Source organism: Pseudophryne corroboree, chromosome 5, assembly GCF_028390025.1.
Source record: "Pseudophryne corroboree isolate aPseCor3 chromosome 5, aPseCor3.hap2, whole genome shotgun sequence".
NCBI lineage: Eukaryota > Metazoa > Chordata > Amphibia > Anura > Myobatrachidae > Pseudophryne > Pseudophryne corroboree.
Genome location: NC_086448.1, coordinates 462,949,565 through 462,970,651, shown reverse-complemented (window position 1 = coordinate 462,970,651; position 21,087 = coordinate 462,949,565). Strand labels below are relative to the sequence as shown.

Sequence of the window (21,087 nt, the reverse complement as noted above, 5' to 3'; positions counted from 1 at the left end):
AGACACCCCACCCCCACCCCCCCGGAAAGCCTAATCTTATCTCATTTTAATTTATCTTTGACAGAAAAGTGGGAGATATATCCCATGAAGAGCATTTAAAGTCACAAAAGATTTAATTGACCATTGATGCATTTGACAGCAATTAGACCAAAATAATGTCACTGGCATCACAAGTTATTTGGTAAAACAGTTTTAGTAGGAATACTTTGTTTCAAGACTATAGCACATTTATCTTTTGCCCAGGCTGGGTACGATATCCCGGTGGTGACCATCCCGACGGTAGCAATACTGGCAGCAGCAGCTGACAGTCAAAATCCGGACAACGCATTTTGGTGAGTATTGTAACCCTAACCCAATCCTCCCACAGCTGAACCCTAACTGTACTCTTTAGCAGCCTAACCCTAACATCACCTCCTACAGCCTGCCCCTAGCCGTCCCGCTAGTGTAGGCATTCCCAACCACCGTCCTCAAGGCACACTAACAGTGCATGTTTTAGTGATATCCAGGCTTCAGCACAGGTGACTTAACTAGTAGCTCAGTTATTTTGATTTAACCATCTGTGCTGCAGCCTGGATATCACTAAAACCTGCACTGTTGGTGTGCCTTGAGGACAGTGTTTGGGAATGCCTGCTCTAGTGCCTAACCCTAATACTCACTGTCGGGATTTTTGACCTACAGGATGCCGCTGCCGGGATTGTAATGTGGGATGGTGACAGCTGGGATCCTGACTACATCCCTTTTGCCCTAATACATCCTTGTGTCATTGCCATTGACTACATTTCCTTTTTATATGCCTTAAACATAATTACAGATAATAATAATAATTTTATTTATATAGCACTCTTTCTCCAACAGATGGTGGTTATAGATTGTGTTATGAGTGTAAAATCACTATAGAATGTTATGGTAATTCTGTAGCCATACCATCTGATGTATCAGTCTGTGGAGTGTACCCTTCTGAGAGGTTGAACGTTCCATTGTCTGTCCAGGACAAGTCTGAAGGTTCTGTGTCAGAAACTGACAGTGCCTTGGCTACTTTTTCCTGACTGATCTATAGAAAAAGTAATGCAAGATAAGCAATCATGTTACTCTGATAAATAACATAGCCACATCACAGATGCAGTCATACTGATGAATGCATCCACTTATTGAACTTGTCGACCATCTTGAATTTCTCCAACGCCGACCATCTTGAATTTCTCCAACACAGTGCAGGAATCTTACACTAAGCCTCGGCTGCACAGTGATGACAGCGCTAATCACTGGCCTCTGCTATAAAGCTATTGCGCCCACCATGGCCAGAAGGTCCTCCATTTCCTGCTCTACAGCAAATTCTGAAATCACTGTAGGACAGCAAGTAAAGTGTTCCCAGTCAATGACAACTCTAAAAGTCTCTGTTGCCGACAGGTGAAATACCTTTACAGCAGGAGCCAGTGATGGTATATACAAACACAGACCTCCAGTTTACTAAAGCCCAAAGCTGACAGAAAATCACTGATAAATCACACGTTAGAACAGAATAGAACATCGGTTCAATATCAATATTTTTAACGTTACAAGTATAGAAACCCCAGATTTACTACGTGCTGACGTTAGAAACTGACAAAGCCCACTGATAAACATGTCCAAATAAATGAGGTGGTTGTGACAGGTGAGATAGCTTCAAAAGCAGCTGTTAGAGCGACCTGGACAATCGGAAGCAGAAGTTATTATGTATTGAATAAGGAGGCAAATTCTGTAGCATTGATGATACTCTAATACTCTTATGAGGGAAATACTATTTTATGAATACTGTATATTAATGCCAAAATTATGATTTCATTTTATTAGAGAGAGCATATTTATTAATAATACTAAAGCGGCACAGTTAATTGGTGTGTACATTTTTTTATTAATGACTAAGGTAGCATTTATTATCTTTAGAATGTGGGTACCAATTTGATGGGCATTGATGGTGGCTTTCAAAACCCTATCATAACCGCTGCATAGTAAATACAGTGGTTTGGTGCTTCAATTTGCAGGCGATGTGCAGGGGGTTACAGAGAACATGAGCCCTGCAATCTTTAAAGTAAATTAGCAAACACAAGAAATAATTAGATAATGGCAAGAAAGGGATGTATTTTATACAGTGGTCAGCAGAAAGGGAATTTCACTGTATATAAACCAAAAGAGGACTTATAAAGAATATATATACTGTAATGGTCACAAGAATGTACTGTATATAGTAAAGAAACTAATCAGTTGAAAAGGAACAGCTTATACCTGGGGGTAAATTTACTAAGTTTGGAGTTCTATTTAAGATGGGATGTTGCCCGTAGCAACCAATCAGATTCTACTTCTCATTTATCTAGCACGTTCTAGAAGATTATACCTAGAATCTGATTGGTTGCTATGGGCAACATCCCATCTTAAATAGAACTCCCATCTTAGTAAATTTACCCTCAGGTATACAATAATGTCTAGTTTGTACACTATGCCATAAAAAAATGAACTTTTAAATACTACTGTGCGTGCCAGAAATGAGTCTTTTTACAGCCATCAGAAAAGAAACATTTACCATATTAGATGGGCTCTGTGGTACGTACTATTACATAGTAAAGGCCATCACCTGGAATAGACAGGCTTATCACACAGATAATGCTGGAAGCGGGATTCTGCAGAGAAACCTATTATTTCTCTTGCAGTCCCTTCTGTTCCCTGTACTTTCTTCTGATACTGTAATATGGAGAAAAGCTGGCTACTGGCAAGTTATAAAGTAACGGAAAGCTCATCTCCGGGTTATGGACGATCATAAAGCATCATCTGAGGTTGGTGTAATGTGCGTGAAGAAGCCTGTTTGGAGGGAGAAAAGAGCAGCGATGTTATTGGATTCATCCCCTTCTCTGCATTTGGCTGCTCCTCTCTTTCTTTGGTATGAAAATCTCTTAGTTATTTATATTGGCCTACTGTTTCTTGGTCATAAATGTTACTTGTGGTATGATGAATTATTTGTATTGCATATTTGTAAATAAATAGTGCAATTAAGATGAAGCTTGATTACACATTCAGCTACATCAGAAAAACTTGTTTCTAACAATTATAACAAATAATTGTATATGTTAAACACTTTTAATCCCATAACTATACTTCACATCTAGCTATTTTTAACATAAAATATATATGTCACCTGAGGACATAATCCAGATAGTTCTACTTCACTGTCTTCTGCTGCAATATACTCCTGTTCTGTGAATGGGGGGAAAAAAAACAAGATTCAAGACGCTTTGTTTTCTCCTCTACTTTTCCCCTTTTTTTTCTGTTTTATTTGCATCCACAATGGTCTGGTTTACAATTAAACATAAGTTCACCAGGGTCCCATAAAAATATGACTAGTCACACTGCGTATAGAGAGTAATACTACTTTTTCATTAAAGTCCCGGGTCTGACCCAGGATTTGGAACACGGTTCGAAACACGTCAGAGACAAAAGCGCTGGCCTGGGTTATTCCTAGGCCAGCGCCATTCACACTGCACACGACACTTGGAGATGACATCCTCTCCTTGTGCCGGGAAAGCGTCTTTTCCCATGCTGTAAACGGGTCATGTGTCAGACAACCCAGGTTTCCACTGCAGCTAACCCGGGTTCTTGCTGTGTAAAACCCTGCTGGGTAACTGGCAAAGGATAAACGGGTGACTGGACTTGCAGAATGTAAAAATGAGTGTAGGGGGCACAAACACAAGTATATCACATTCCTGGGAAATGAGGCACACTCAGACTTGGCCACAGTTCCAGATATACTTCTGAGGAGGTATATCTGGTGCGGGTCCTGAAGGCATGCTGTAAACATACTTAAGGTACTTTGTCTGTGATATCAGAAGCAGATCGGCTGCAAACAGTAAGTGATTGACAGTCTGATGCTGTTTGGTGGCAGGGAGGGAAAAGCAACCACCGCTGTTTCCCAAATGGAGGTATGCCACCTCTGTTTTGGGTGAGTGACGACGCCAGAATCTCTGTTGGAAGACAGAAAATTCCTGGCCCTTTTGTTGGATCTGCAGTGTCCGGCTTGCTTGACCCTATGGATCGAGCAGCGGGTCGATGGTGTCACAGATGATCCGATACTGCGTCTTCGGACGCAGCACGGATCACTAATGCATGCAGGAGGTGCCTACTTATATCTGATGCCTCCTGCTGAATTACCATATCTGCGCTATCACTGCTGCTTCCATGTAATCAGCAGCAATAGCACCACCATACACATCTGAATCAGACCCTTGCTGAGGAAGATGACAGGATCAGTACATAGAAATGCTGTTTAAAAAAAAATAAAAATAAAAAGGCATTGCCCAAAAATATATTAAGTAACCAAAAACAAAGTGATGATTACCACTAAAGGAGACAATACAGCAAAAGGTGTAACCACCATCAGACTGTGCTTCTCTTGTTAGTAAGGAATATTTAGTATAATCACTAAACAACCAGGCCTGGAAAAGTGTGTCCCCTATCACCATTAAGGGAAACCCAGAAGAACAACACTGGTAATTATGGGGTAAATGTATGAAGCAGTGATAAGAGTGGAGAAGTGAGCCTGTGGGTGGTTACCCAGATCCCCAGAAGAGTAAAGGGGGCAGCACGGAAAGATAAAACCAGAAATTGCAGGGAGAGGGCAGGGCAATTCTAGGAGAAGCTTCTCTCCTTGCCCCGCCTCCTCCCCGCTGCCCTGAGATCCGTGGCATTTTGCTGAGACAGGGCCTCCTAGAGTGGTCATCAGCATCCCCTATTATAGGGGCATAAAAAAGATTCTATTTATTGTGGCCCAATGAGCATGTTGAGCTAGCACACACAAGTGACTACTATATACAGGTTGAGTATCCCATATCCAAATATTCCGAAATACGGAATATTCCAAAATACGGACTTTTTTTGAGTGAGAGTGAGATAGTGAAACCTTTGTTTTCTGTGGCTCAATGTACTCAAACTTTGTTTAAAACACAAAGTTATTAAAAATATTGTATTAAATGACCTTCAGGCTGTGTGTGTATAAGGTGTATATGAAACATAAATGAATTGTGTGAATGTACACACACTTTGTTTAATGCACAAAGTTATTAAAAATATTGGATAAAATTACCTTCAGGCTGTGTGTATAAGGTGTATATGAAATATAAATGCATTCTGTGCTTAGACTTGGGTCCCATCACCATGATATCTCATTATGGTATGCAATTATTCCAAAATACGGAAAAATCCGATATCCAAAATACGTCTGGTCCCAAGCATTTTGGATAAGGGATACTCAACCTGTATTACTCTTGTCATTATTATTGGTAGAAATATTTTTCTTTCATTACATCAGTGATATCATCACGTCAGTCTTGGTCTTTTGAGTGCAATTTTGTATTTTAGATTGTGTTCTTACCTAGGTGTTGCTCATTCTACACAAGAATGGGACAAGGACTGATGTGCATGGGCAAATATTCTCTGTAAGCGCTGCGGAATATGTGTGCGCTCTATAAATAACTGGTAATAAATAAATAATAATAATGCACAGATTTAGTGGTACTAGGGTACAAAAGCTATTGTAAATACCATCTAGGATTCAAGATGAGATTTTTCTTTACTGAGCATACTTCAAGTTCTCACAGCCATATCCTAAACTTCTCTTGAAAAAATATGGTAGTTTTGCAGAAGTCAGCACAGGACTATGAAGCTGTAAAATTACAGCTTTCTTTATTCGCTCTCAAAATGAAATTCCTAGAAGCATACAGATGTATTCCACACTTAGGTGGGTATCTAGTTACCCGTGATAGTGTTGTGGGAGCGAAAAAAAGGTGTTTTAAAAAAAAAAAATTTTTACCGCCCTATCCAACTAGGGGGGTAATTCTAAGTTGATCGCAGCAGCAAGTTTGTTAGCAAATGGGCAAAACCATGGGGGTAATTCTGAGTTGATCGCAGCAGGAACTTTGTTAGCAGTTGGGCAAAACCATGTGCACTGCAGGGGAGGCAGATATAACATGTGCAGGGAGAGTTAGATTTGGGTGGGGTATTTTGCTTCTGTGCAGGGTAAATACTGGCTGCTTTATCTTTACACTGCAATTTAGATTGCAGATTGAACACACCACACCCAAATCTAACTCTCCCTGAAGATGTTATATCTGCCTCCCCTGCAGTGGACATGGGCCCTCATTCCGAGTTGTTCGCTCGTTCTTTTTCATCGCATCGCAGTGAAAATCCGCTTAGTACGCATGCGCAATGTTCGCACTGCGACTGCGCCAAGTAACTTTACTATGAAGAAAGTATTTTTACTCACGGCTTTTTCTTCGCTCCGGCGATCGTAATGTGATTGACAGGAAATGGGTGTTACTGGGCGGAAACACGGCGTTTCAGGGGCGTGTGGCTGAAAACGCTACCGTTTCCGGAAAAAACGCAGGAGTGGCCGGAGAAACGGTGGGAGTGCCTGGGCGAACGCTGGGTGTGTTTGTGACGTCAACCAGGAACGACAAGCACTGAACTGATCGCACAGGCAGAGTAAGTCTGGAGCTACTCTGAAACTGCTAAGTAGTTAGTAATCGCAATATTGCGAATACATCGGTCGCAATTTTAAGAAGCTAAGATTCACTCCCAGTAGGCGGCGGCTTAGCGTGTGTAACTCTGCTAAATTCGCCTTGCGACCGATCAACTCGGAATGAGGGCCATGGTTTTGCCCAACTGCTAACAAACTTGCTGCTGCGATCAACTCAGAATTACCCCCCATGTGCACTGCAGGGGAGGCAGATATAACATGTGCAGAGAGAATTAAGATTTGGGTGGGTTATTTTGTTTCTGTGCAGGGTAAATACTGGCTGCTTTATTTTTACACTGCAATTTAGATTTCAGTTTGAACACACCCCACCCAAATCTAACTCTCTCTGCACATGTTATATCTGTCCCCCTGCAGTGCACATGGGCCCTTATTCCGAGTTGTTTGCTCGTTAATTTCCTTTGCATCGGTGCGATTTTACGCTAACTGCGCATGCGCAATGTTCGCACTGCGGCTGCATCAAGTAAATTTGCTAAGAAGTTTGGTATTCTACTCACGGCATTACGAGGATTTTTCTTCGTTCTGGTGATCGGAGTGTGATTGACAGGAAGTGGGTGTTTCTGGGCGGAAACTGGCCGTTTTATGGGTGTGTGTGAAAAAACGCTGCCGTTTCTGGGAAAAACGCGGGAGTGGCTGGAGAAACGGGGGAGTGCCTGGGTGAACGCTGGGTGTGTTTGTGACGTCAAACCAGGAACGAAACTGACTGAACTGATCGCAGTGGCAGAGTAAGTCTCGAGCTACTCAGAAACTGCTAAGAAATTTCTATTCGCAATTTTGCGAATCTTTCGTTCGCAATTCTGCTAAGCTAAGATTCACTCCCAGAGGGCGGCGGCTTAGCGTGTGCACTGCTGCGAAAAGCGGCTAGCGAGCGAACAACTCGGAATGAGGGCCATGGTTTTGCCCAACTGCTAACAAATTTGCTGCTGCGATCAACTCAGAATTACCCCCCATGTGCACTGCAGGGGAGGCAGATATAACATGTGCAGAGAGAATTAAGATTTGGGTGGGTTATTTTGTTTCTGTGCAGGGTAAATACTGGCTGCTTTATTTTTACACTGCAATTTAGATTTCAGTTTGAACACACCCCACCCAAATCTAACTCTCTCTGCACATGTTATATCTGTCCCCCTGCAGTGCACATGGTTTTGCCCAACTGCTAACAAATTTGCTGCTGCGATCAACTCAGAATTAGGCCCTAGGTCCGGCAAAAACCACCCGTTTTTTGTATGGAAATACATAGGTCCCACAAAATACCGCAGACCTATGTATTTTCGCTGCACTTATCGCAAGTCTAGGGAGCATTTATCGCAGATTATGTTTCGCGTTTCCCCGATAAGTGCCGACATCGGTGATAAACTCCGGCTTATCAGGGCTAAATGGATAGCCCCTGGCGAAACAATTAGCACCGCGGCTAATTGGTTACCCCCCTTAATCAAAACATGTGTTGATAATAATCTATATTTTCCATCCACTATTATATCTCACCAACTAAGAGGTCCTGTACAAATAATACATTTACCAGATATATCTACAATATAAGGAGCTAATATATCTACCCAAGGGTTCAGAATGAATTACTGCTGGCTGGGATGCCAGGTGTCAGTATACCGACAGTGACATCCCTGCCACCAGTGTGCTGTTAGCTGGGTGAGCGATAGAAAGCCTCTTGCGCTCGCCAAAGGCTATGTTCTCCTTCTATGAGTGTCGTGGACACCCACAGAGGGAGAACAGCCTGTGGCGCCGGTATTCCAGTGGCAGAATTTCACCGCTATTCGGGATTCCAGTGTCGGCATTGTGACCGCTTGGATCCGGACTAGCGGTATTTTAACCACTTCCCCTGCCCAACTATACTGTTATGTTCCCCAGGTTGTAGAAAATCTCAGTCATTGGAAACTCCTCAACGACTGCTGGCTTTGTGCGATGTAGGGAGAGGATTTTAAGATTTGTTAAATTTTTAAAGGAATTTGCTCACTTACTGGATCTGGCTTTCATCCACTGGATCATATAGGACTGTACACCGAAATCCAGCTTCTGCAGAACTGGCTTTAACTTGCTGTATACTTTCTGTCCAAATTCATTACATTTTAACAATGGACACAAGAAGGCACACAATACTGTTTTGAAGAAAAAAAGAAATGAAAGAAGTATTATTATGGCATTTTAATTATTCTTCTTTACTAAATTTAGGTAATATCAAAGTCTACTAACAAAACATAGATAGATAGAAAGATAGATAGAAAGATAGATAGATAGATAGATAGATAGATAGATAGATATTAGCATGGGATGTAATCATGTTAGCGGCGGTCGGGATCCCGTCGGTCAGTATACCCACCTCGAGATCCCGACCGCTGGAAATCCTGACAGTTGGCATGCTGACTAACAGAGACTATTCCCACTCGTAGCAGTTCTCGACACCCATAGAGTGGGAACAGAACCTGTGGCGAGCGCAGCAAGCTACCGAGCCCGCAAGGGACTTTGTTGTGCACAAGCCCCCCCCGCCAGTAATCCAGCGAACAGGATCCCAGCGTCGGGATGCAGACCGCCGGTAACCCGATCCTAACCCATTAGCATTTGCCAACAGTTTTTGGTGCAGAAGTTCAAAGGCAACTTGTACAGATAAGTCATTACAAGGTGACACAGAAAACTGTGTAGTGTATGTGTAGGATGATTCACTTGATAAATCATGGGAAATATGACGTTGTTAATGTAAAATGTATCCAGGTTTTGGATCTAAAAAGAATCTTGTAAACTTATATGATAATTTTTTGCCATTGAGATGAGTTAAAGGATGAGTCACTGCATTATTTCAGTATTAGTGGTATAATAATGATATATAATACAATAAAAACACCATAAATATCCATAACGTGCATTATTTGACAGCTGTACAGATTGTGCACTTACATATTAAATAAGAGAGGACTACCCCAGGAATGTAGCTTCCCAATATAGTGAAGAATGTACACACACTGCAGACCAGGAGGCAAAACTGCAAAAAGAAATACATGATGTGATCAGGTGGTAGGAATTATGCTGTTCAGCAGCAAAAATGGCAATTATAGTAGATTACTAATATATGTTGCAAATTCAGCATGTCATCAAAAGAGCATCTACTTCAGGCATGTCCAAACTGCGGCCCTCCAGCTGTTGTGAAACTACATATCCCAGCATGCTCTGACACAGTTTTGCTGTCAGAGAATGCTAAAGCTGGGCATGCTGGGACGTGTAGTTTCTCAACAGCTGGAGGGACGCAGTTTGGACATGCCTGATCTACTTGGATCAACTTGGATTGAAGGGCCACTGAACACTACACTAATGTGATACATTTAAGTAAAGAGCAAAATGGCAAAACTAAAGGCCCGTACACAAGAAGACCTGAAAGATGTGAAAGATGAACAATGTAGAAGATGAGCAATTTCCCTTGAACTCCCTGACAAACGAGATTGAGTGTATACACTGAGCATTGTTTACAAACGATCTGAACAACGAATGATCAGCTCTGCTGGGATTGAGGGGATTGAGCTGCATGGATGGACGACTGACAACCTGCTTCCAACGACCACGGGTGCGCACATCGTTCATCATTTACTGTGTACACACTAGAACGATCTGATCGTTCACAAACGTCGTTATCGCTCATATCTATGGAAAATATCTTCTAGTGTGTATGGGCCTTGAGAAAGAATCTACAAAATGCTGGAAGAGATGATAGGACATCTCGGTCTGAAAGTTAAAGGTTTCAGATAGTACTGACATTATTTTGGTTGTCATCATGATCAAGAATTCTCTTAATTATAATAGAGGAAGAAGGCCTGATTGTACAGGTGGGAATGTGAATGGGTAGGTCTGATACACTCACGGTTGTATGCAGGCATTTGGAGGGTATCATTTGCTTTCTCTGCCATCCACCACACTGTTATGTACAGTACCTAGTCCTGTTTTGTTAGTCATATAATGTATGTGGTTTTTATTTGTAATTACATGTATTTTAATGCTAGTTAGCTACTCATTTAATTTGAAGGGGCCTAAGCATTTGACCCTGTACTGAATTGTTATAAAACATGGGTAAGAAATGGTGATACTGTACCTCTCAGGGTTCTGGAGACCTGCATCTGAAGGAGTAACCCCTCATCTTTAATATTTAACAAGTACTAATGATAACTTGCTCACTTGCCAGTCCACCATGTGATACACCGTGTGATAGCATAGAAACCTGGTAAATGGCGCGCATTGAGTGAATGCTTTACTTCTTTTAGTGCCATATTTAGCACAATCCGCATCTTGGATGCAGGTTGGATGTGATACATTTGCCCAAATCCGTAATGCTATAATTAAATACATCACAAGGATGTATCAATTATTGTATGCATGAACAGAGCTTGCGAGAAAGCTCTATCCCTGCGAATCCTCTTACCACACTTCTCAGGGTATACCCCACTTCTGCCATGCGAACCCCCCTCTCCTCCTCCCCTTCCATGCCTTCATCTGCAGCCAGGACCAGTGATCAGTAATCTGGGAGGGCAGCCGGTCACCTGTTTAATGTGCTCAGCGGTAACTCCCAGTGTGCTATAAAGTGAGATGTCGGTTTTACAGCATCACTTTACCGCACCAGGGGTCACAGCAGGAGCACAGTGATCAGATGACCGGCTGCCCGCCCAGATCACCAATCACCAATTCCCGGGTGCAGATACTGTAAGTATTACTTTTATTTATTTATTTTTACACAGCGATCGCAAGGCTCCCTCCAGTATTTTTTACATTTTTATTTTAGTAAATTACGGCAGATCACATTTCCCATTACAAGTATAGGAAATACGATCTGATTACTACAAAAAAAATGTGAATTTAAGCGTTTGCAGGAGAATTGTGAGAATTCTCCTCCAAATGCGCTTTAGTACATTCAGGGGATGCTAACATAATGTGAAAAGGGTGTGAAAACACACTTACCCTTTTTCACATTACTTTAGTAAAAATAAACTTGATAAATATACCATATAGTGAATTACAATAAAATATATGATCAGCCTACAATATAGCACTGTAGACAGTTACCAAGCAAAATACATTAGCAGCAGAACCCAAATGAAGTAGCAGCAACAGGATGGGTACTGTCTGTGTATGGGGATGTGCACAGTTTTATGACAAATTAAATACAGGGGGCAATAATAGCATTATAAAGTGAATAATAACATGAGGCATATAGGAGGCAGACAGAGGTGCTTTATTGTTTTGCTATTTGATAGCATTACATAACAAATGATTGGATAATGAGGTGGCATTATGTGGCACGTGGTGCATTATGGGGTGGTTTGGGCAGTGTAATGCTATATAGGATGCAGTGGCGTAAGTTCGTCCCAGTCGCCCGGAGGCAAGATAAATACTGGTGCCCCCCCTAGAAGTATATATATATATATATATATATACATACACACACACACATATACATATAGAGAGATACATATAGACACACACACACACACACACACACACACACACACACACACACACACACACACACACACACAGTAACACGCAGCCTGTGCCCCAAAAACACACACAGTGACACCAACATTTTGCCCCAACCAAACACACATATAGCAACTATAGCAATATAGCCTATGCCTTAACCAAACAACACCCAGCCTGTGCCACATACACACACACATGCACACAGTAACACCCAGCCTGTATCTCGGGTCTGGGTGTCTGTGATGGGCGCTGACAGAGAGAGGGGTCTGAGGAGGGACAGGCGGCAGCAGGACACACTGAGGAGACTTAGGACCCAGAAGCCACCCTCAGAGACCCCCATCTTCCTGCACAGCTGCGGCCACTGGCCAGGACCAGGAGACTGCAGTACTTGTTGGAGGAGGGGACGGAGTTACAGAGAAGAGTGACACAGCCTACACCACTCAGGTATGCCGGCAGCTCTATCTCTCCATGGTTGCGGCTGCCTGCTGGGACTCCAGTCCCCACTGATGGTAATGGAATCCTTGAGGAGTAGTGCCCCCTTCAGGACAGGAGCCCAGCGGCAGCCGACTCCATTGCCTCCCAGAGTTCCGCCTCTGATAGGATGGCATGGTACATTCAGCAATAGTAGAATACTTGCAGATACACACAGTTACATCAAATATAAAGCAGAAATAGTTTGTAGTACTGTTTTGCCAAGCTACCTAATCTAAGTATAACATTTATTTTGTGACCATGTGACAGTGTTTATGTTCACTCTAATAACAGCTGAGGGTATTTCAGAAAGTAAAGATCATTTGCTCATTCCTGCCGTGCAGATTATTCACCCTCCCCTATTCATGGTAAGGCTGTCTCCCTTTTCTACGTTTTCACTGTGATAATTAATAATTAAACTTGCAGCGAGTTAAGTATCGGAGCCATTCATCATGCCCCCTTTACGTTATTATCACTTCCGAAAAGCTATTCTTTCTGCGAAGACAGCTTTTCAGAAGAGAGATACCTCCCCTGCTTCTCAGGAGCTCCTCTACAATGAGCCGATGCCGAGTGCAGGGATCTGTCCCCTGTCTGCATTGATTACCCCACTTCAGTGGCGTAACTACCGAGGGTGCACGGGGTGCAGCTGCTATGGGGCCCCTAATGCCTCCAGGGCCCACAACTCCCCCTGCACCCTGACACAGGCTACCTCCGAGGCCTGCCGCTCCCCCTTTATCCCCGGTCGCAAGGCCGTAGGAGATGTAGCAGGGCGGAGAAGGCCCACACAACGGCAAACATTGTCCCAGCCTGTCTTGCCCGCTCTGCCTCGCCCCCAACCTGGCTGCCAGAAGGGAGTGCAGTACTGTGATTTGCGGGTATTTAGGGGGCAGGGCCTAATGCCATGATGTGGCCACCCCCATCAGGTAATGTCTTCTCCTGCTCCCTTCCCCTTCTATCTCTCTTGCTCACTCCCTTCCCCCGTCTCTCTCTCCTGCTCACTCCTCTCTCTCTCTATCTATCTATCTATCTATCTATCTATCTATCTATCTATCTATCTATCTATCTATCTATCCTGTTTGCAAAGAAATTATTGTACAAATGCGCTGCCTCAGGTGCATATGCAGCCCACTTATAAACAAAGGAACCTTCACACAAAATTCCAAAAAGTAACAATGGCATAAAAAAGGGATGTTAAAAGTAGGCGCAAAGACCATAAACAAATCCTTACATAAGAGTCCTTATGGAAAGACAGAAGATGCTTCTGAGGAAGGACCAAACGGGTCCGAAACGCGTTAAGCAGGTGGTGTTAGCCTTTGTCTGGACTGTGGGTGGACTGATCCTGATACTTCAACTTCCTGTGTACTGCTGTGGTGTCCGGGACCTCCAGTGCTTCCCATTGTACCATCCTGGGAGGGTAACTAGAAGATATCTGAAATCAGCACCCCCTTGTTATCCACTTGCAGTGGTTACATGCTTGTTTTATTATGAATCTTGTGAGTGTTCTATGTAAAATAAATCCGTTGTCCCTGTCAAGCTGATCTGCACTATGACTTTTTCTTCTTTATTGAGAGAAAGAATTACTTCACATCATTGAGTCTGTGTGGACAAGGGACTTCAGAACACTGAATACATAGAATTGAGATTTCACTCCTGTCTTTCCATAAGGACTCTTATGTAAGGATTTGTTTATGGTCTTTGCGCCTACTTTTAACATCCCTTTTTTATATCTATCTATCCTGCTCACTCCCTCTCGCTCTCTCCTGCTTACTCCCACTCCCTCTCTCCTACTTACTCCCCCCCTCTCATCTCTCTCTCCCCCCTCTCTCTCTCTTGCTCACTCCTCCCTCCTGCTCACTCCGAATCCCCTTCTCTCTCTCCCCCCTGCTCAGTCCCTCTCTCTCTCTCCTGCTCACTCCCACTCTCTCTCTCCCACTCTCCTGCTCACTCCCCCTCCCTCTCTCCACTCTCTTGCTCAGTCCTGCCCTCTCTCTCCTGCTCACTCACTCCTTTCTCTCTTGCTCACTCCCCCTCCATCTCTCTCTCTCCTGCTCACTCCCCCTCCCCATCTATCCTGCTCCCTGCGACTCCCTCCCCTGCTCACTCCCTCTCTCCCTTCTATCTACTGCTCACTCCCAATCTTTCTTTCTCTCTCTCTCTCCTGCTCACTCCTTCTCTCTCTCCAGTTCACTCCCCCTCCCCCATCCCCCTCTCTCTCTTGCTCACTCCCCCTCCTTCTCTTTTTCTTGCTCACTGCCCCTCCCTCTCCCCCATCTCTTCCTGACACTCTCTCTCTCTCTCTCTCTCTCTCCTTGACACTTTCTCTCTCTCTGCCTGACACCCCTCCCTCTCTCACACACCCTCTCTCTCCCCCTATGCCGTCTCTTCCCTTTCATCTTTCTCTCTTTTTAAATGAAACCCTCCTCTTCTCGCTCTTCTATCTCTTTCTCCCCCCTGACACCCTCTTTGTCTCACTCTCACTCCCCTTGCACTCTTTCTCTTGCTCCCCTGAGCAGCACTGTAGTGTCAAGGGGAGGGGAAGCAATTTCAAGATTTTGCTATGGGGCCCACACAGTTCTAGTTACGTGTTTGATCATTCCCCTTATAATCCCACCCTGCTCCAAGCAATTTTAACCTTTTCACTGAACTCAAACAGTTCCTGAGCGGAAAATGGTTTGGAAGTGATGATGAGTTAAAGCTTGCAGTCAACAACTGGTTCAATGGACTAGAGAACAAAGAGTACAACAAGGGATAAACCCTGTGGACTATTGAATATTGAATATTTGGGCTTAATTGCTAATTTTTAGTATCACCTTAATGTATCACTGAGGGACCCCAGCAGATATCTTCGTTAACTGCTGCAATCCCTCCATTCCCACAGGCAGCTACAACCCCTATAGGTTTGTAATGGGGCAGCGATGCTTTCAGATTTAACAATTTCTGGAATATTTGCAAAGCTTTCCGGTGATTGGTCCCCATAACTTCCGCCATCTGAAGATGCAACCCATGGGCTACAGTTCACAAAGTTAGACATGAGGGGGTTCCCTGGGACCATCCACAGCAATGGTCGCAGCACATGTGCCATCAGTGGGACTGCACATGTGCAGGAGTCCCGGCTGCACTCAGAGCACATTGCAGGGACGAGTTTCTTTCAGAGCCCCTGTCCCTGCGGGTGCTCCATCATACATCCCACGGTTCAAAACTTATTTTGCAAAGTGATTCTGGGCATCACATTAAATATGTAATTATTGATAAATGGGCCCCAGAATGAAGGAGGTGATTATGTGGAGATATAGACTAAGATATTCTGTGTTTATGGGGGTCATTCAGACCTGATTGCTGCTGTGCTTTTGCACAGCAGCGATCTGGTCTGAACTGCGCATGCGCTGGTGCCGCAGTGCGCTGGCGCATGCCAGACAGCTAACAGGTGTCTTTAGAAAGGGATCTGGGCGGGAGGGCGGTGTTTGGCCGCCATTTAGGGGGCACGGTCCGGGCAACTCAGGCGTGCCCGGACCGTTGGGGGGGCGGGCCCTGGTGGCTATGTGACATCACACGCAGCTGCTGCAACCGGTCAGCGATGAGTAGCTACCTGCCAGAGCGCAGGAGCCGGGCTGGCAGGGAGCTACTCTTCAAGTACAAAAGCATCGCCGCTGTGCGATGCTTTTGTACTTGTGCGAAGGGTCAGGGACTGGTATGCGGGGCGGGCTAGCCCTGTGCTGGGCATCCCCCCGCATGTCTGTGTGACTGATCGTAGATGTGCAAAATCTAGCACATCTACAATCAACTCTGAATCACCCCCTATGTGTTTACATCAAACAAAAAAGAAAAACACAATGAACAAAAAAAAATTCTTTTTCTGTTTTTGTTTGTTTTTTACAGCCAAAGCGTTCTTTATTTTCTGAATTATACTCATATTTACCTACTTCACTGTTTATTGTTTTATCTAATTTTATCTACTGTACCTGAGCAAACAAAGCTAGGTTACACAGCAGCAGTGTTCTCACAACCAGAACAGACAAACTAATGTTCATGAATTAGGGCAGTATTTTGTTGTGTGACCTGCCCGTTCTCCCCCTTCTTATTCAGTAGGCAGGGCTTGGTGGAACAGCAGCAGTCCAGGACAAGACCCACAGTATGAGTATAGAGCTCAAATTTATGATGGGCTGTTTTAACACCCATGGGGTAAATTTACTAAGGTGGGAGTTTTTTAGAACTGGTGATGTTGCCTATAGCAACCTATCAGATTCTAGCTATTATCTTCTAGAAGCAGCTTGATAAATGTTAAGTAGAATCTGATTGGTTGCTATGGGCAACATCACTAGTTCTAAAAAAACTCCCACCTTAGTAAATTTACCCCCAGAAATATATTCTATTCAATTTTTTCCTGCAGTTACTATCAGCCGCCAGTATTGAGGATCTTAATAGGACACTTATGAAACACTAGACAGACTTATCAGTGGCAAGTATACAAGTGACGCCCCAGCCAGAACAGTAGTGGTAATGCCTCGTAATATGTCAGCTGTAGTATTTAGTGCCAAGTAATATTGCAGCTGTGGTGGAATATAAAAATAATGTACCATACAGCACAGTGGCGGAACTAGCGAGCGGTGGGCCCAAATGCGACAAAATGCTTTGCCCCCCCCCCCCCCCCCCATCCAAGTCCACCCTCTCACCCCTGGAGAGGATCTGGTGAGGGGGACCTGCTCAGGGCCAGAGAAATGGATACCTAGCAACAGTGCCGTAACTAGACATTTTAGCACTGTGTGCAAGAAACGGCATTGGAGCCCCAGCCCTGCATGCAAAACAGGGGCAGTGCGCGCCATAGGCGCGCTCAAAAATACATAGGGGCGTGGCTTTGTGGGGAAGGGGTGTGGCCACAAAATAATACCAATTCATAAAACGGTGCACAGTAGTCTCTATTATTCAAATTACGCCGCACAGTAGCACCACTACACCAGGTAGAGACCCTTTTACACCTTACGGCGGACAGATTCCTCTTTTTACACATTACGGCAGACAGCGTCCCCTTTTTACATAATACGGCAGACAGCGTCCCCCTTTTTACACATAACGGCAGACAGCGTGCCCTTTTTACACATAGCGGCAGACAGCGTGCCCTTTTTACCTATAACGGCAGACAGCGTGCCCTTGTTACACATAGCGGCAGACAGCGTCCCCCTTTTTACACATTACGTCAGGCAGATTCCCCCTTTTTACACATTACGGCAGACAGCGTCCCCTTTTTACACATAACGGCAGACAGCGTCCCCTTTTTACACATAACGGCAGACAGCGTCCCCTTTTTACACATAACGGCAGACAGTGTCCCCTTTTTACACATAACTGCAGACAGCGTGCCCTTGTTACACATAGCGGCAGACAGCGCCCCCTTTTTTACACATTACGGCAGGCAGATTCCCCCTTTTTACACATTGCGGCAGACAGCGTCCCCTTTTTACACATCACGGCAGGCAGATTCCCCCTTTTTACACATCGCGGCAGATAGCGTGCCCTTGTTACACATTACGGCAGGCAGATATCCCCTTGTTACACATTACGGCAGGCAGATTCCCCCTTTTTACACATTACAGAAAGAAGGAAAAGAAAAGAAAAGAATGAATTATACTTACCCTCTCCGCTGGCTCAGGCTCCTCGGTGCAGCTTCTGGCAGAGATGGATCACGACTCCCGGGCAGGAGAGAAGGTGGAGGAGGGAGGTGGAGGAGGGAGCTGCAGCAGCGCTGTGTTATTGGTGGAGGTGCTGCTGCTGCTGTCCCTCTGCTTCACTATAGGCTGTTCTCCGCCGCTGTGAATGGCTGGGATGCGCTTCACAGCGGCGGAAGACAGCCTATAGTGAAGCAGAGGGACAGCAGCAGCAGCGCCTCAACCAGTAACAAAGCGCTGCTGCGGCTCCCTCCTCCAACTCCCTCCTTCTCCTTCCCCTCGTGACCGCTGCGCTCCTCTCCTGTGTCCTGCGGGCGGCTGTGTGCTGCGGGCAGCGGTTGCCCGCAGCACACAGCGGCATGCAATGAGTCAGTTTGACTCATTACATGCTTTGGGCCCCTGGACAGTGGCGGACCCCAGTGCAACGCACTGGTTGCACTGGCGGTAGTTCCGCCTCTGATACAGCAGTAGTAGTACCCACTAATGTGTCAATTTAGTAGCAGTAATAGTGCACAGTAATGTGCCATCACAGCAATAGTAGTGTCCACTAGTGTTCCACCACAGTAGTAGTGCTTAATAATATGCCACCATAGTAGTAGCAGTACACCATAATCAGGGGTGGATTGGGAACTGAAGGTGGCACTGGAAAAATTAGTAGGTGTCCTCACATGGGCAGCACCAGAGGTATACCATGTAACCATGGCAACAGCAACACCCCTCACACGTCAACATACAACACAGGCACATCAGCCCATCGGGGATCTTACCTGGGGTTATCACCTCATCCCTTTAATTCTGGACACATACTAATTACATAGGTTCTGTGGCTGATTTTAAACCAGATGAAATGGCGTCTTGAAGTCAGCCAGCCACTGAACCTGTGTAATTAATATGTGTCCAGAATTAAAGGGATGAGGTCGTAACCCTTACCTGAGAACACTTCGTCCAATCCGCCCCTATACATAATATACCATTATAGTGTTAGTAGTACTCACAGTAGTGGTAGTGTTTAGTAATGAGCCATTACAGTAGCAGTAGTTTGGCAACTGCCATCACAACAGTAATAGGACCCAGTAATGTAATTTCATACCCTCCAACAAAGCTGTGCCAAAAATCGGTACAAATTAGGGAAGTGGGCATGGCCATGGGCAAAGGCGGTGTGACTTTGCGGCGCTACCATAGGGATCAGTAGGATTGGGAGACACCAAAACACAGTACAAAGCCCTTTCTGGTCGGTACAGACCATAAAAAAACTGTACTTTATCGGCCAAAAAGGTACAGTTGAAGGGTATGTCATTTCAACAGTAGTAGTGGTCGGTAACGTACCATCATAGTAGTAGTAGCGCTCAGTATTGTGCTACCACAGTAGTCGTAGTAGTACTCAGTAAAATGCCACTACAGTAGTCGTAGTAGTGCTCAGTAAAGTGCTACCACAGTAGTAGTAGTGCTCAGTAGTAATAGTAGTAATAGTAGCTAGGCCATGGTCAGCAAAAAACTATAAGAAAGTTTGCGTAGCCCTGTGTCAATGCTTACACAGCTCTATCATGCTTCAATCCTCCCCCCACCCACACACCCGGCAGCATGATAAGTGCAGTGAAGGGGCACCAGTCTAGCACAAGATACACTGGCATTCCAAAAAAAAAAATGCAAAAAAACTTCTTCAAATAAAAAATATCCTCTACAGCAATGAATATAATAAAAGATCAACATAATAACAGTCTCTCTTACCAACAGGTATATTGTCGGGATGTAGTTATGTGACCGGCAGTAAGGAGACCGCTGGCCACAACACCTCCCCCAACATCCCGACAGTCTGCATGCCGACCAGCACAGACTATTCCCACTTGTGGGTGTCTACGACACCCATAGAGTGGGGATAGAAACTGCGGTTGCCACCGAGCCTGCAAGGAGCTTATTGCACTCGCCTCCGCCGGCATACCGCTGCCTGGATACTAGCGGAGGTATGCTAACCGGTGACGCATACCCAACCCATGCTGTCGGCACAAAGTTAAATGTATTAATTTCATTATATATTTCCTGTTTAAGTACATCACACTCAATGTAATGGCAATTTTGGGTCGTGTTTTAAGTTTGTAGTACAAAGGCTTCTTGCCTTACAACTTGTTTAGCATCTATATAAAAGTCAGTGGATAGCATTTGAAGCTACTTTTATTTGATGTTGTTATCTGACTCATTGGCTTGCTACATTATTAATGCATTTTTGCTGACTTGCTTTACGACTCTACAAATTGGCATACAGTAGGCAGGTTTTACAGACTTGATGGAATATATAAAGTGTGACTGACTGCGCCTCACACCATGGCAATCATGATGCCAAACCGGATTGTGCTAATAACACACAGCCAAGTATTCTGATTGAGTCATACATTGTGCCAGAATGCTGTTATCATCCTTACATGTGAACGTAATTAAAGGGATAGCCATTATAATTACCCTTCGCAACGTTACAATGATTTAGTAGTAGCATTGCAGGCACCAAATTCTATACTCTGAAAGTCTTATTAAATGTTTTAGTGAAAAAACTGTTGGAAAGGTTCCATTTACTAATACTGAATGTAGGTGCTATAGGTCTATTTTTCATTGGGTGTTTTCACCAGAGAGTTTGCTTTAACCAAATTACAAAGCCCACTGATGATGATGATAGCTATCACCAGGCAATGCGTGGGGAGGTCTATTTACCATGGAGAGTGATCTCCTCCTATCATTAACTCTGGATAAAAAATACCACATTATTCTATAAAGCATTTTTTTGTTGTTTTCGTAGTCTTTTAACAAATTAGGGAATGACACACTTGACAGAACACTAGGGGGGGTGACACACTTGACAGAACACTGGGGGGGATGACAGTGACATAACAAGGGGGAGGGGATACATCGAGACTTCCGGGTGTCTGACTCTGCAACAAT

At 44.3% G+C, this 21,087-nt stretch overlaps 1 protein-coding gene across 3 annotated transcripts in view; it reads right to left on the bottom strand.

Annotated features, from left to right (window-relative positions):
- Nucleotides 1-21,087, bottom strand: part of RETREG1 (reticulophagy regulator 1) — a 426,697-nt gene that overhangs the window by 9,490 nt on the left and 396,120 nt on the right. For all 3 annotated transcript variants that reach the window (XM_063922947.1, XM_063922948.1, XM_063922949.1), the window contains 4 exons: nt 9,464-9,548; nt 8,533-8,670; nt 3,167-3,225; nt 925-1,051 (listed from right to left, as the gene is read on the bottom strand). In XM_063922947.1, coding sequence (XP_063779017.1) covers nt 925-1,051; nt 3,167-3,225; nt 8,533-8,670; nt 9,464-9,548 — 409 coding nt within the window. The remainder of the gene's footprint in view (nt 1-924; nt 1,052-3,166; nt 3,226-8,532; nt 8,671-9,463; nt 9,549-21,087) is intronic.